This window comes from Anastrepha obliqua, chromosome 4, assembly GCF_027943255.1.
Source record: "Anastrepha obliqua isolate idAnaObli1 chromosome 4, idAnaObli1_1.0, whole genome shotgun sequence".
NCBI lineage: Eukaryota > Metazoa > Arthropoda > Insecta > Diptera > Tephritidae > Anastrepha > Anastrepha obliqua.
Window position 1 is genome coordinate 98494249 of NC_072895.1, and position 14330 is coordinate 98508578.

The 14330-nt window shown below is 38.0% G+C and overlaps 1 protein-coding gene across 2 annotated transcripts in view; it reads left to right on the forward strand.

Moving 5' to 3' along the window:
* Positions 1 to 14330, forward strand: part of LOC129246129 (putative polypeptide N-acetylgalactosaminyltransferase 9) — a 210733-nt gene that overhangs the window by 50198 nt on the left and 146205 nt on the right. For both annotated transcript variants that reach the window (XM_054884690.1, XM_054884691.1), the window contains exon 2: positions 8787 to 11006. In XM_054884690.1, coding sequence (XP_054740665.1) covers positions 10430 to 11006 — 577 coding nt within the window. In that variant the 5' untranslated portion in view covers positions 8787 to 10429. The remainder of the gene's footprint in view (positions 1 to 8786; positions 11007 to 14330) is intronic.

A 14330-nucleotide genomic window follows, 5' to 3' on the forward strand; every position in this document is an offset into this window, starting at 1 on the left:
AAGAATACTCGAAGCGACTAGCACGCGCTCAGCAATCTAAGCAATTAAATGTAGTATGCAAGAACAACCAAATCGATAAACTGTGCATTTGTAATACTAGCATGCATACACATACACACAGGTATGCCGAGCTTTATATATTACTTATCCCGCTCCATTTTGCGAATTTACCGTCCGTTCAGCTGTCACATTGTAATTTATACACGTCTGTCGAAAATGTCAAATGACTAATGAATCCATGAAGGTGTATGAGAGTGAATATAACGTAAGAGAGACTGATAACGGAAGTTATATGAAATTGTTATTTACTTGCTCGGGCGACACGAATGGGAGAGTGTCTCCATACTTTTTGAGTGTAGAGCGGGGAGACACTCTCACTAAGCTTTTGTTATTTTCTTTACTTATATTTTACAAACGTAGTTTTATCAACTGTTTGTATGTATATGGAATATGGTATTTTAATAAATAACATGGAAATAGATTATTTCGCGATAATCAATATGTGCATGAGCTTACAAGGCTTTAGAAACCAGGTCGTCAATAACTTTTATCTGAGTATTAGGTTGTAGAAGTACTTGTGTATATTCTGTGACAGCTACTCTTACATATTTTTCTCACTTGGATACAGCGAGCGCCTGAGATATCGGAAGTGCTTATAAAGGGTGCTGCATAGAATGTTTTTTTGTCATGCTTTATTTTCACGCTAATAATAGTTTGCCGCTGAGGAAACTTGACACAGAATTAGTATTATAATTCCTCGGAATGAAATGAATGGCTTCCCCCTTGAATAACGTTGGGAAATATTGCAACCTATTTCCAAAGTCAATGTTGTGTAGCCTAATTCGAACGATTATTGAAAATAAGTAAAGTAACTAAAATCATATTTTCTGACGAAGTGCATTTTCATCTCGGCGGCTATATTAACAAGCAAAACTACCGCTTCTGAGTATCGGAAAAGCAGCACATGATCGTCGAGAAGTCTATGCATCCTCCGACAGTGACAGTTTGGTACGGATTATGAAGCGGTGGCTCAATTTACTTTCGAAATTCTGCTGGCAACGGCATTTCAGTCAACGTTGAATGCCGAAGAAGCTTGCTAAATGATCTTTTGTATTCGGAAATTGAATAAATAAACTTGGATGATCTTATTTTCAACAGCATTTCACACCACCCACTTCCCAATTGGCCAATTCACTAACGACTCAAGCCCTAAAGTCGAATATCGAGCAAGTCATTCATGTTAAAGAGCCTGAAAGTGTCAGCAAGGTCTGGGAAAACTCGATTAACAGGTTGCACTACTGCTAAGCCAGCCGAGGCAGCTTCATTAAAGAAGTCGTTTTCACAAAATAATGTAAATATTTGCTCTTTCGAATAAACTTATAACACATCGGAAAAAATGTATTTTGGTACATTTTTTTTGAATTACAAAAAATATTGTATCTATACGCCAAATATATAAAGGGTGGTTCAATTTCAAGGGCCGGTGTTGAATGTGAACCACACCTAAACGTCAAGTTTTTTTCAGCATTTCATTTCATACGTTTCAATTTCAGACTAACTCAATTTAAATCATAGAATTATACACAATCAAGCAACACGTTAAAGTTATTCAGGCTTATTATACAATTGGGCGTTCAAATCAAAACGGGTGTTCGAAGAAAATCATCTTCAGTGACGAGCCACATTTTCACCTCAGTGGATTCGTCAATAAACATAATTGCTGCATTTGGGCGAATGATAATCCAAGAGTGATTGCCGATAAACCAATGCACCCACAAAGAGTGACTGTTTGGTGCGGTTTATGGGCCGGCGGCATCATTGGGCCGTATTTTTTCCAAAATGAGGCCGTTCAGGCAGTTACTGTGAATAGTGTTCGCTATCGTGAGATGATAACGAACTTTTTATGGCCCGAATTGAAAGATATGAATGTGGACAATATGTGGTTTCAGCAGGACGGTGCTGCTTGTCAAACAGCTAACGAAACAATGGCTCGTTTGCGCGTAGAGTTTGATGGCCCAATAATCTCACGGCGCGGCGATGTCAATTGGCCGCCAAGATCATGTGATTTGACACAGCTGGACTTCTTTCTTTGGGGTTGTTTGAAAGAAAAGGTGTTCGTCGATAAGTCAGCAACAATTGAAGAGCTAAAGGATGAGGTAATTCGACACATTAACGGCATAGAACCTCAATTATGCGTCAGCGTCATCGACAATTTGGACCATCGCGGCGGCCACTTGGCCGATATTTTGTTCCATACGTAATAGAGCTATACCAATATTAACATAACGAGGAGAAATTACAATAATTAAAAAAAAAAAATGTTTTTCATTCATAATCAACAGCGGCCCTTAGAACTTAACCACCCTTTATAAAAATACCTTTACGCGATATAGCGAAAAGCCGTCCGCTTGATATGGAAGTAATCAGGTTGTCTGCAAGTAATAAATCAATCAGCCTCTGATCTTGTTTATCGCTCCTATGAAGGTGCCATGGTGAACAGGAGTAGCAGTTGGGCATGTGGCAATATACATACAACCTCCTCAACGTCGCTGTAACCCTAAGATAGTACATCTGGTGCTCAGCTAGAGGAATAAGACTCGTGATAAAACTAATAATCAATCTTAAATCACGTTCGTCAAAGCTAGAGCCCTAGCACTCATTGAGTCTCAGGCGATGTATCAAGAAATAAATATTTTAGCCCACCGTCCGAAACTAAAGTCCTAGCTAGAGTCCGTTAAACTAAAGCTCTCCGCATACACAATAAAGGCGTTAGAAGGGAACATTTCCTAGTTATTATTGTACCACTCTATGGTTGAGAGCTCTAATGGCTGAGAGCTATCTTCATGCCTCAAGTTTTGTGTCAACAGTATTTTAAAGTAACGGACGGCCATCTGTCCATCACAAAAGTGCAAAAAGAATATTTTTTTTATTTTTTTTTTGTATTTTCCCGGTCTCGAGTCCATCATAAAAAGGGCTAAAATAATAAGTAATCCTTTAAGCTCTCCACATATTTTCCTTTCCACTATAACTTGTCACAGTTCAGAATAATTCTTACGCTGGCTGCATACGTCGAATAGTAGCCCTCGTATTATTGATTACTATTAGATTAAAATATTTTTTTTTATTATCTGCCAGTTAGAGAAATTATTTTGATTAAAAATAAATATTTATGCAGATAAGTGGTTTGGTAACGAAAAACTCGATCGAATACAAGCAAAGTGAAAAATTGATGCGATAACTGAGTGCATTTACATACTTATATATGTATGTATGTATGTAAGCAAAACTACACATATGCTATACAAATACAATAACAAATTGTCGTCGCGGTCTGCAGACCACAAAATAAATGAAAAAAAAATCAAATACTAGGAGGAAGGAAAGGAATGGAGGGTTACGAAAAATAATCCAGAATAGTAAAACAAAAGCATATGTGAAAGCAAATAAAAAATTTGTAAATAAAAACATTGTTATGTATGCATATACGCGCATACAGTGTCTCATAAAATTCACACATTCTTATGAACATTTTTTATAAGCTTTTGAGAATACCAAGAACTTGTTGGAAAGTTCAAAGCCTTTATAAACCTCAAGAATGCCCAACGTCGTTCTAAAAATCTTTTCTAGACACTTTTCGAAGCCTTCTGAAAATCTCTACACAATTCCATAAATAGCGAAAACTTATAGCAACTTTACAATATCTTCTGCATACATATAAATCTAATACATTTAATGTAACTTTTTAAAATTTATCACAATCGTTTCAAAATCCCATATAACCCCTGAGTCGCGCGGAACTCATAGAACATAGAATCTTAAACAAATCTCAAAAACAAATACATGTTGCAAACCTCATAGAACTTTCTTGAATCTTCGCAGAATTTTCGGGAAACCTTATAAAACCTTCCACAAAGCTGAAAAACTTTGTGGATACCTTATAGAACATTGTTGAAACTTTACAGAATTTTCTAAACTTCTAAGGACGTTATAGAAATCTCAGCAAACTTATTAGAAATCGTATTTCGCACTTCCTGGTAAACTCAAACAAAATTTCCAAGGCTATTTTAAACAAATCAAAAAATTTGAGAGCTCAAAAAAAATTTCTAAGGCTATTTTAAACAAATCAAAAAATTTGAGAGCTCATTCAACCGAACTTAGAGCACTTAAAACTGAAGGAATTTCAACGTCACATCTTCACGTCTTTTAAAATTAGCAATACTTTCTTTGGAATCTGATATTATTTTCTTGAGATGTCACAGAATGTTCGGAAAACTAAAAGCGCTACAGGGAAACCTCACGCAACTTTCTAGGAACTTCTTCAAACTGTCTAGAATAAGAAACGCTCAACAGAATAGGTTCTTGAAATGAACAAAATAGTAAATAAAAAAATTATAATTTTTAGAAAGTTGTGTTTTTTCCCCTTGTTCACTCCTTCTAGGAGCATAGGGCCTCGACAAGACTCTTGCGTTGGTTTCGTTAATCTATTTTGATTTCTGACAGGGTAGGTGCTTAGCCTGCCGAAAGAAAGTTGTATTTGTAAAAAATTTACAAAACAAAAACTTTATTAAAAAAATATTGAAAAATATTAAAAAGTAAGAAACATTAATTAAAAAAAAATGTATGTAAAAAAAATTAAAACAAAGAAATATAAGAAAACAAATTCCTTAGGAAAGTTATATTTGTTAATAAATTTATAAAAAAGGGTCTTACTGCAAATAAAAAATATTTCAAATAAAACAACTTTCAATTAATATAGAACAAATTCATTTCGGGAGTCTTAATTAAAACCATTTATTCTAAAAATAAATTTTTTAAAGAAATTTATATGCTCAAAAATTTTTTGATTCATACAAAAAAAAATTTTGTTTGAAAAATTTAGTTAAATAAAACTTATTATAAAAATTTCATTGAAAAAACATATTTAAAAGAAAAAAAAACCTTTAAAAAATATCCACAAAACAAATTTAGTTTAGAAAGTTAGTTGTAATAAAAAACATTTATTGAAAAAAAGTTAAAAAAAAAAAATGGAATATATAAACCAAAAATGTTAAATTCATACAAAAAAGGTTAAAAAACAAACATCAAAAAAATTTAATTCATACAAAACAAGGTTAAAAATCTACTATTTAAAAAAACTTAATTCATGCAAAAAAGTTAAAAAAATACATATTAAAAAAATAATTCATTCATAAAAAAAAAATTTTTAAGAGAATTATAAGAGTTAAAAAAATTAATGAAAAAATTTCAATAGTAGTAGTAGTTAAAAATATTTATTAAAACATTTATTAAAAACAAATAGTTATGTATACAAATAAAGTTTAACTAGTACAGAAAACGGTTAAAAAAAATATTAAAAAAAACTTAATTCCTACGGAAACTTCGTTTTAGGAAAACTTGACAATTTAAAAAAATTAATAAAAAACTTTCGCTGCAAAATATTTTAGTTTAGGAAGTTAGTAATCCGTTAGGGTTAGGAAAATTCTACTAGTCAAAAAAGTTAATAATAAAAACGTTAAAAAAAGTTTTAATTCATACAAAAGCAAATATGTTTTAGGATAATTTTATTACTTAAAAAAATTAACTAAAAAAGGTGTTATTAAAAAATGTGTTTTAAGGAATTAGGTTAGATTAGGTTATGGTGATAGTCGGTCTGCGCGACCAACTCACTTAGACCTTACAGGTCCGTTGTGCTGCCACTGAGCTGCACGGGAACCCCATTTACCTTCCTTCGTGGAACCATTTTTTGGCTCTTATGAAACGTAGAATTGATCCCAACCCCACGCCAGACAGCTCTGTAAGAGAGTTAAAAAGTATTTACTTAACAACCTGCTCTGGTTTTAGCTAGGGCTGGACAATTGCAAAGGAACTACTCACTGTGTTTTCCTCTTCCTCATCTCTGCAACTTCTGCAATATTCATGGGAGAAAACTCCTAGGCCAAGCAGCCAATGACCGGTTAAACAAGCCACGACCTTCGAGGTATTGTCTCTTGAGAGACTAAGCAATTTCTTTGTCCTTTTCTTGTTTATTTGCGGCCATAGTAGCCTAGCTGTTAGACACGTATCTTCATCTCTCCATAACCTATTGGCCTCTTGGATAATGTTGTTTTTGATTATTAGTTTACTCGTGGCCATGGGTATTCCAATGGTATTTTTATCACTGAGCAGTTGAACAGCAGTACCTTTTCTGGCTAGCTGATCAGCTTTACAGTTTCCCTCAATCTCTCTGTGCCACGGAACCCAAATAAGACTGACTTTGAATACGCCACTAATATCATTTAGGGCTGCCCGACATTCCTTTGCAACCTTCGATCTGAGTATAACCGCATTCATTGATTTGATGGCCGCTTGGCTATCCGAGAATATAGATATTTATAGTCGCTTTTGTTACGGCGTGCGTATTTAGATATGTAGCCACTTCTTTTATAGCTAGTACCTCTGCCTGATAGACGCTGCAGTAGTCTGGTAGTCGGACGGATAGTTCCAGTCCTAATTCCTGCGAGAAAACTCCATAATCAACCTTATCGTCTAGCTTGGAACCATCTGTATAAAAACTTAATTCCCCCTTCTCCATGGCCTTGGTGTCTGCCACTCCTTTCTTGACTGTATACTCGTCTTGAAGAGTAGTCCTTAAAGCGCCAGAGATGCAGAAAAAAGCTGTTCTTTGGAAGCTACTCATGATTTTAGCGTAACTAGCCTTTTGAACAGAAGGCCACCATACAAGTATTCCATGCATTAAGATTGGCCTAACTACAGAGCCAGTGCGTAACACGAGGTGTTAGTCCCCATTTAATACCGACCGCTTTTTTGCAAGTATATAATTGGCCTTCTTTACTCTTTCCTCAATATTAGATTTCCACGTGAGTTTCCTGTCTAATAACAGCTTTTCCCCTTTTAAATCTCCAGGTATCGATGGTATCATGCCAGTAATGTTTCAGGAGACTAAAACCTTGGCGGTTCCCGTTCTTCATAAGATCTTTCTGGCATGTATCTCGCTAAACCACGTCCCTGCAAGCTGGAAGAAAAGCAAGGTGGTCTTCATTCCTAAAGTAGGAAGGAGGGGCCACGTCTTGGTCAAGGACTTCAGACCCATAAGTCTTACCTCTTTTATTCTCAAGGTGTTCAAAGCGTGATCGACCACCACATTCGAGAACACTTGGAAATCAGACTTTCTTCAGCCCAACACGCTTACCTGAAAGGGAAATCTACCGAGACAGCCTTACATGAGGTAGTAGGGACTGTTGAGAAATCTCTGGAGGGAAAACAATTCAATTTAGCGGTCTTTATAGACATAGAGGGCGCCTTAAATAATATTACGGCTGAGTCAATTGCCACTGCTCCAAATAGGCTGGGGGTAGAAAGACCTATCTACCTCTGCATCTCGTCCCTGCTTGGAAGTAGGGAAATAAATGCTGCGGCAGGGGGGGCTAGAATCACTAGGTTCGTACATAGAGGTAGCCCACAGGGAGGCGTTCTCTCGCCTCTCCTTTGGCTAGTAGCTATGGATGAAGCTTTAACTCGCCTAAACAGGCGAGGAGTAAAGGTGATAACATATGCCGGTCCTAATGGTCTCAGGACCCTTACCATCAGTAATTTCTGAAATTTTGGAAGGTGTGCTGGCTACACTCAGTAGTTGGGCCGCCAGTTGCGATCTCAGAGTCAACTCTGACAAAACGGAGTTGATGCTTTTCACCAGGAAATACAAACCTCCGCCTTTTAAGCTTCCAAGACTAAACAACCAGGGTCTTACACTCGCATCGGATGTCAGGTATCTTAGTGTAATACTTGACTCCAAGCTCCACTAGAAGCTGCACATAGAAAATCGCGTTAAGAAGGCCAACGCTTAAGGTGATGGGAATCCCGCACCATTCAATTTTCAAACTCATTGCGCTGTTCACTGGTCACTGGGTGATCGGTACTCATGCGGAGAAGCTTGGAATTCCGTACAACCCCTATTGCAGAAGCTGTGGGGATCCTACAGAGAAAGAGACTGTTGAACATTTTCTCTAGGCGCTTGAGATTTCTTAGCCTGCCCTTTGGGGATGACTTGAAGAAATTCTCCAGCCTAGATCCCTTTTCTCTCCCAAGATTTAAAATTAAATAGAAATTTCTAAAAACAAAATATTTTATCAATACAACAAAAATGTATTTCATTTGTGTTATTATTTAAGTTAGTTGAATAAATTTATTAAAAAAATTTGAGTGTTTTTTATTTAGTTGATATTTATTTTTTTTTTTATTAAAAAATAATTTATTTTGGGAAGTTAGTATTAGTAAAAAAAATAATATTTTAGTCCAAACAAAAAAATTAAGGATCATGCGTAAATTTTAATGTGACTAATACTTCGAAAAAAATTTACTTGAGAAACTTAATTTACTCCCCAAAATTACCAACAGTTTCACTTATTTATATAATTTTCTTAGAGTAAGAACTTGTAAAATGAATTTTTATTTTGTGTTTTTAGGGCACTCCAAAAAAAAAGGAAAACATTTATTTTTAATTTTGGAGAGAATCGCCTTGATTTCCTTTTTTAAACCAATTAGAAACTCGAAATTAATTTTAAAATGCATTAAAGTGCGATTGTATCCACTGTATTTGTATACCTGTGAAATGCGTAAAAATCATATAGCGGCCTATACGACTAGGCATGGGGGTATACAGGCAAAGTACTGTTCAAACAAATAAAATTTAACTGCCCAAAATATAACAAACTATTGAACCCGAAACTCTATCGATTACCCCTCGACGCTCTTTTATTCAACAATTCCATTTTCGTTTTTCTTTGCAGATAAACAAAGCACATACAACAAATATACGCAACGAAGCGCAGCAATAAAGTATAAAAAGTTTATAGGAAAGCCAGTAACGAAAGGACATAAATAAAAACAGCAAAAACAAACAACAGTGCTGAGTGTGAGCGACTGTAACGCGCTGAAGTGGAAGCGACGGGAACTGAGAGGAACGACCGGAACGCACACGTACGAGTGCATGCGATGGACCGAGAACGACAACGCGGTTAAGGTCAACACAACAAAAACTCAACACATATAGAGTAAGATAAATAAATAAAGAAGAAGCAGCGCGCACACATAGCAAAGGCAACTAGTGAATGGTGGCGAGACGACAATAAATGCAAACAAACAAAAAAGTGTGCGGAGCGAAAATAGAAGAGCAGCGCGTTGGGGTTTGTGATTTTTGCGATTTTTATGACCACAGGCGTTGAACACATAACGGCCAACAAAAGACAAACAACGGCGAATTGAAATTAGAAAGGTAAACAAGCGAGAGTAAGAAAAACACAACTTAGCATTGACGCGTGATAAAGGGGAAAGAGAGAAGAGAAGCGAAAGTAGAAAGTAGAAAGCGAAAGAAGTTGAATGAGAACAGGACACAGCAACTGCAAAAGGCAGTGAAGTGGAAAAGTGAATGTGTAAGCGAAAATAGAAGTACCGCTTAGAAAATTTAGTGCTTTGCGGAAGCGCCGATTCAGCGAGCGGAAGTCAAGTCAAGAGCGCTACTGAGAAAGGAGAAGAGGAGGAGAAAGAAGCAGAAAAGAAGAAGAAAAAACTTGGAGTTGGTTGATAGAACATTTAAGACTATGTAATAGCAGAGATCAGAAAATTTAAGGAAAATCACACACACACACACCACAAAAAACTGCCAGAACCGCAGGAACGTAAAAGAATTCGCTTCAACTGCATACCGCAAGGCTAGTAAATCAAAGCATTTTATATTTTTTAAAACAAAGTATTCGAAAAAAACATATCAAAAGAATTTTACTGTAACCCTTATAATTTTCATAGCGTTTCTACCAAGCGCACCAAGCCATAAAATAGAAGCGACTAAACACAGAAACTAATTGCCAAGCAAAAAACAAAAAAAAAAAAACTAAAAAAAAGAACGAGGCTAATTATGCACAAAAGTAACAAAAAAAAGTAAGAAAAATTACGTCTAACGAATTTGTAAATAAACAACGTACGGCGCCCAAAAGTATGCCAACTAATTGCACAAATAAATAATCACGTGACACTAGCCAAGCAAACGTTGCGTAGCGGCTTGCATAGCAAACTCATATCAGCAGTACGCAATCAGCGAAATCGGCAAGACATAAATTAAGCCTAATTGAGGTATAAATTTAGGCGCGCAACACATACAAATTTCAGCTAAAGCACTAACGCAATAAAAGCAAAGCACACAAAGTGACTTATTTTGACGTGCGACGGTGATAGAGCGGAAAATCTAGACAGACGCAGCGAAGAAGCTGAAAGCGCGAGTGTGTGAGCGAACGAGTAAAGTGAACTTGCAGCGAATAACGAACTTCCACTCGCACACCAACTATCAACTACTAGTCAATCGCACACCCATACACACACACACACATACATACCCTCCTTTCACAACTGCAAAAATTAATATCACACAACGGCAAAGATGGCGTTCATTTGGCGTCGCCGCTCAGCATCCATTGTGAAAATCGTGGCCATACTCACCGCCATCTGGTTCACTGTTGCCTTTTTCATCTACAACGATGACACGCGCAGTAGCAGCGATACCAAATGGAACGGCATGTCGTTGGCATTGAAAAGTGTTGCAGGTGGCGGCGGCGGCGCGCCAGTCAATGTGCCTGATGGCGAGCAGGGCATTTATGAGGCCGGTGGCGGTTTCGGTGTAGATCGCGGCGGTGCGATTGTCGACGATGGTGGCGCGAATGGCGTGAATGATGTTGATGCACCAGATGGGAGAGGGCGTGGTGAGCAGCGTCGTGGTGTTGGTGATGTGCCGCCACTCGAAAATAATCAACTACTTGCAAACGAAGATGTCGGCGCGGCCGCCGGTGGCGATGACGGCGTAGATCCAGGTATTGTTGCGCCTGACCTTAATGTGGACGATGAATCAGTGCAGAATAATGTGGTGGTGGCGCAACCCAACGAGAAGGTTTATCGTGGCAAATTGATTGCGGGCAATAAGCTCAGCAGCAGTGGCGGCAAAAGGAATGGAGAAGATCTTGGTAAGTTGTTTTTGGCATTTCAAGTAGTAGTAGTAGGCTTGAATACATGTATACATATACATATACACACATACATAGATTAGTGTATGTAAGGTTTTTTTTATATTTTATTTTGCGCTTTTATTTCATGTTGAGCCGGCAACAATTTGTGCGCATCTATTTGATGGATTTGCTGTCCATTTGTGCGAGTAGGCAGCTCATCACATTAATGGCCGACGCCTGCGTGTGTCTCTGCATTATAAACCTTCATACAGGATGCCATACCATATACCATACCATACTGCTTATAAATTTTGTTTATTTTATGCACCATTAGGCATTGCGCTAATTCCGGGCGATTGCGTTTTGTGGCTTGTAGTGATTTTTGGGCTTGAGCCGTGTGATTTGTTGTTGTAGTTGGTGGTCGCAAAAGGATTAGCAGACAATGCTAATGACTAATTTGTGGCAATTCAGCAAAACGTGATAATAATTTAGTAGAGAGATGCAGGTGGGATGAAGTGAAATCTTGTGCAATTTTCGCCACCCGAATAGGAAAATATTTTGGGGGGATGGGGGGAAAAAAATTTAGTAAAAATGCAGAAATAAATTTTGTTTTATTCGTAAATAGCGGAATATATTTTTGGGGAGCAAATAAAAAATAAATTTAAAAAAGTAAAAAATTCGAAAAGAAATTTTTTTAGGTTTAAAATAGAGAAATGGAGAGAGGATATGCGGCCTCGGTAGTCATTCCGGCGTCGGATTTATTGGTATTGCCTTGCGGTAATTTGTGCCGTTGCTGCGCTCCTGGAATCGCTGTGGAGTAGTGCGCGTTGTTGCCACGGTTTGTTTCCGGCGTTTACCTATGTACACCGGTCGACACTTCTCCGTTTTTGTAAATTTTGTCTATTTGTATTCTCTGCAAATGTTGTGAATTTATTTAGATAAATATTCTTTCTCTCTCTCTCTCACGGGTCTCTCCCTCTTTCTTTGTCTGCCTTGTTCACTCTTGTTATGTGTACGCACCTCTTTTTAATTTTTTTTAATCAACATTTTTTTTTAATTGTTTTTAATCAAACATTTTTTTTTTATTTGTGGCGGCCCCGGTAGTCTAGAGTAAGTTCACTAGCCTGCCATCACAGAGGTTGTGTGCTCAATCTCTACACTACTTCTTCACTAAAAATCCTTTCCATCCTTACTCCTGCACAACAGTCTGCGCATTATTTGCATTGTGGCTAACAAGCAAAAAAACAAAGGAAAACACACAGTTGCACATTGCATCAGTGGCGCCAGCAAGAGGAAGCGGGCGATCGCGGTAATAGCGCAGACACACGAAATTTAGTGAAGTCCTCAACCATCAGTGCGATCCGTCTGCCAGAAAAATGTGAAACACAGATGGCGCTCACAGCAGTAGGAAGGCATAGTTCCTAAGCAACGACAGGTGGGCATTCCCACTACTTAGGACTAGTAGCGGCAGGCTAATCACCTACCCGGTCAAAAAGCAAAATAGATTAACGAAACCAACGCAAGACCGAGTCTTGTCTAAGCCCTATGCTCCCAAGAGGAGTGAACAAGGCAAAAGAGGACATACACCGCACGAAAAAATTATAAAACCAATATGATTGTGATGATATCTTCTTCAGACTTCAGCGCCTTCTTCATTTCGAAAGAAATAAGCACCGATGATGTCGCCAGTGATCTATGGATTTCGCGAACTGATTTATCTTTTATTTGTTTTGTTTTGTTGGAAATTTCCACGAATTACCATTCTCAGTTGTCAAACCGTAGCTATCGATGTTCTCAACAGTTCTCATGCAGTTAAAAAGAAGTTGAATAACTTTTTTTACTAAATACAAAAACATGGAACCCCCTGAATCCTTGAACATTTAAAATTTTTTTTGTAAAGTGGAAAAGATCGTATCCGTCAAGTGGCTACTGCCAGTGTTGATACACACATTTTTGCGCGTTTATTGCATTTCTCATGACTTTTCAAAAACTTAGTGTTCACTAAGTCCCGCCCATCCAATTGCCGCAGTAAGAAGTCGTTTATTGCGGTCCAATCACTTCTGCCACACAGCGACTTTGAGTGCATTTAATGGCACTTCGTGCTTCACACGCAGATTTTCAGCACCCCAAAAATGAAGCGTTTGCTCATTGACATAACGGCTTAAATGGAAATGCGACTCGTTGCTCATGATGATATTCGACACAAGATTGTCCTCTTCGACGTTGAGATTGAGGTTAGCTTGACAGCAAGTCCAAAGCGCCTGATGGTCCACAACCACTAATGGATACACTGTTCGCATTTTGGGGGCATGTGTTCATTAAACTTCGCCGTACGGTCCATTGTAGGGTGATGCCCAATTGCGTGGCCCGTCGCCTGGTTAATATTTCTTCGTCCTCAGCGACATCGGCAGCCACACCTGCGATATTCTCTGTCGAATTACCACAGTGGTGGCGGCCAAATCCAGCAAGGTCTTGTGTGGTTTCAGTCTGTTTAAATCGGATAGGTACGCGTTGTAATCTTTGAAATCGACATCGATATTTACACTGCGCCAACACCATCGACCGATTAGTGGTAAAAAAAATTACAGAATTACTCCACGCTCTTGCGAAGTATCCATTGATTGTCTGTATGCATACCGCATCTGCCTAGTTCCCAAGAACTTCCGTGATTCATTTTTGCGTACTTTGTTTAGTGTTTCACAGAGCTTCTCTTCTCTTACGATTTGTGGTATGCATGACTTGATGTTATCCTCACAATGGAGGAGCCTTCAGTTGTATGCCGCCTCCGGCAGACATCTCGTTTTTATGATATCAAAATTTTCAAATTATCATTATTATTTGTTAAAGTGTCAGGCCGATGCCGCAAAGTTCCGAACCTACAGTCGCCCACTATGGAAAGCCCGGAAAGTTTTTTGAACTTGATGCTTATTTGAAGGCGGCATCTTCGCGGCGTGTCGATGGTGTTTACGAAACTGGAATTCTTTTTATATTAATTACAGGAGTGTAGAGCTCACTTAACTTTACCACTACAGTCTGATACAACAGCCGCTACCGGTATTGTTGTTGGTGTTATTGTAGCAGCAATACTAAGCCCTGTCTGTGTAGTGTACATCACCGGTCATCTTCGTCTAAATCATCTAAAGGTAGGCCCAAGAAACTAGCTGTTTCGACATGTTGGGTCCAGAGGGAGAGGGGTGTTAGATGAGTGTGTTTAGTGGGGCATGTGAAAAGTTAGTTAGTGTCGTCGAGGTGCCTTCACATACAGGACATATGTTTCGTATTTCGGGGTCAGTTCTGGATAAGTAAGAGTTTAACCAGCTCCAATATCCAGAACGTAATTGT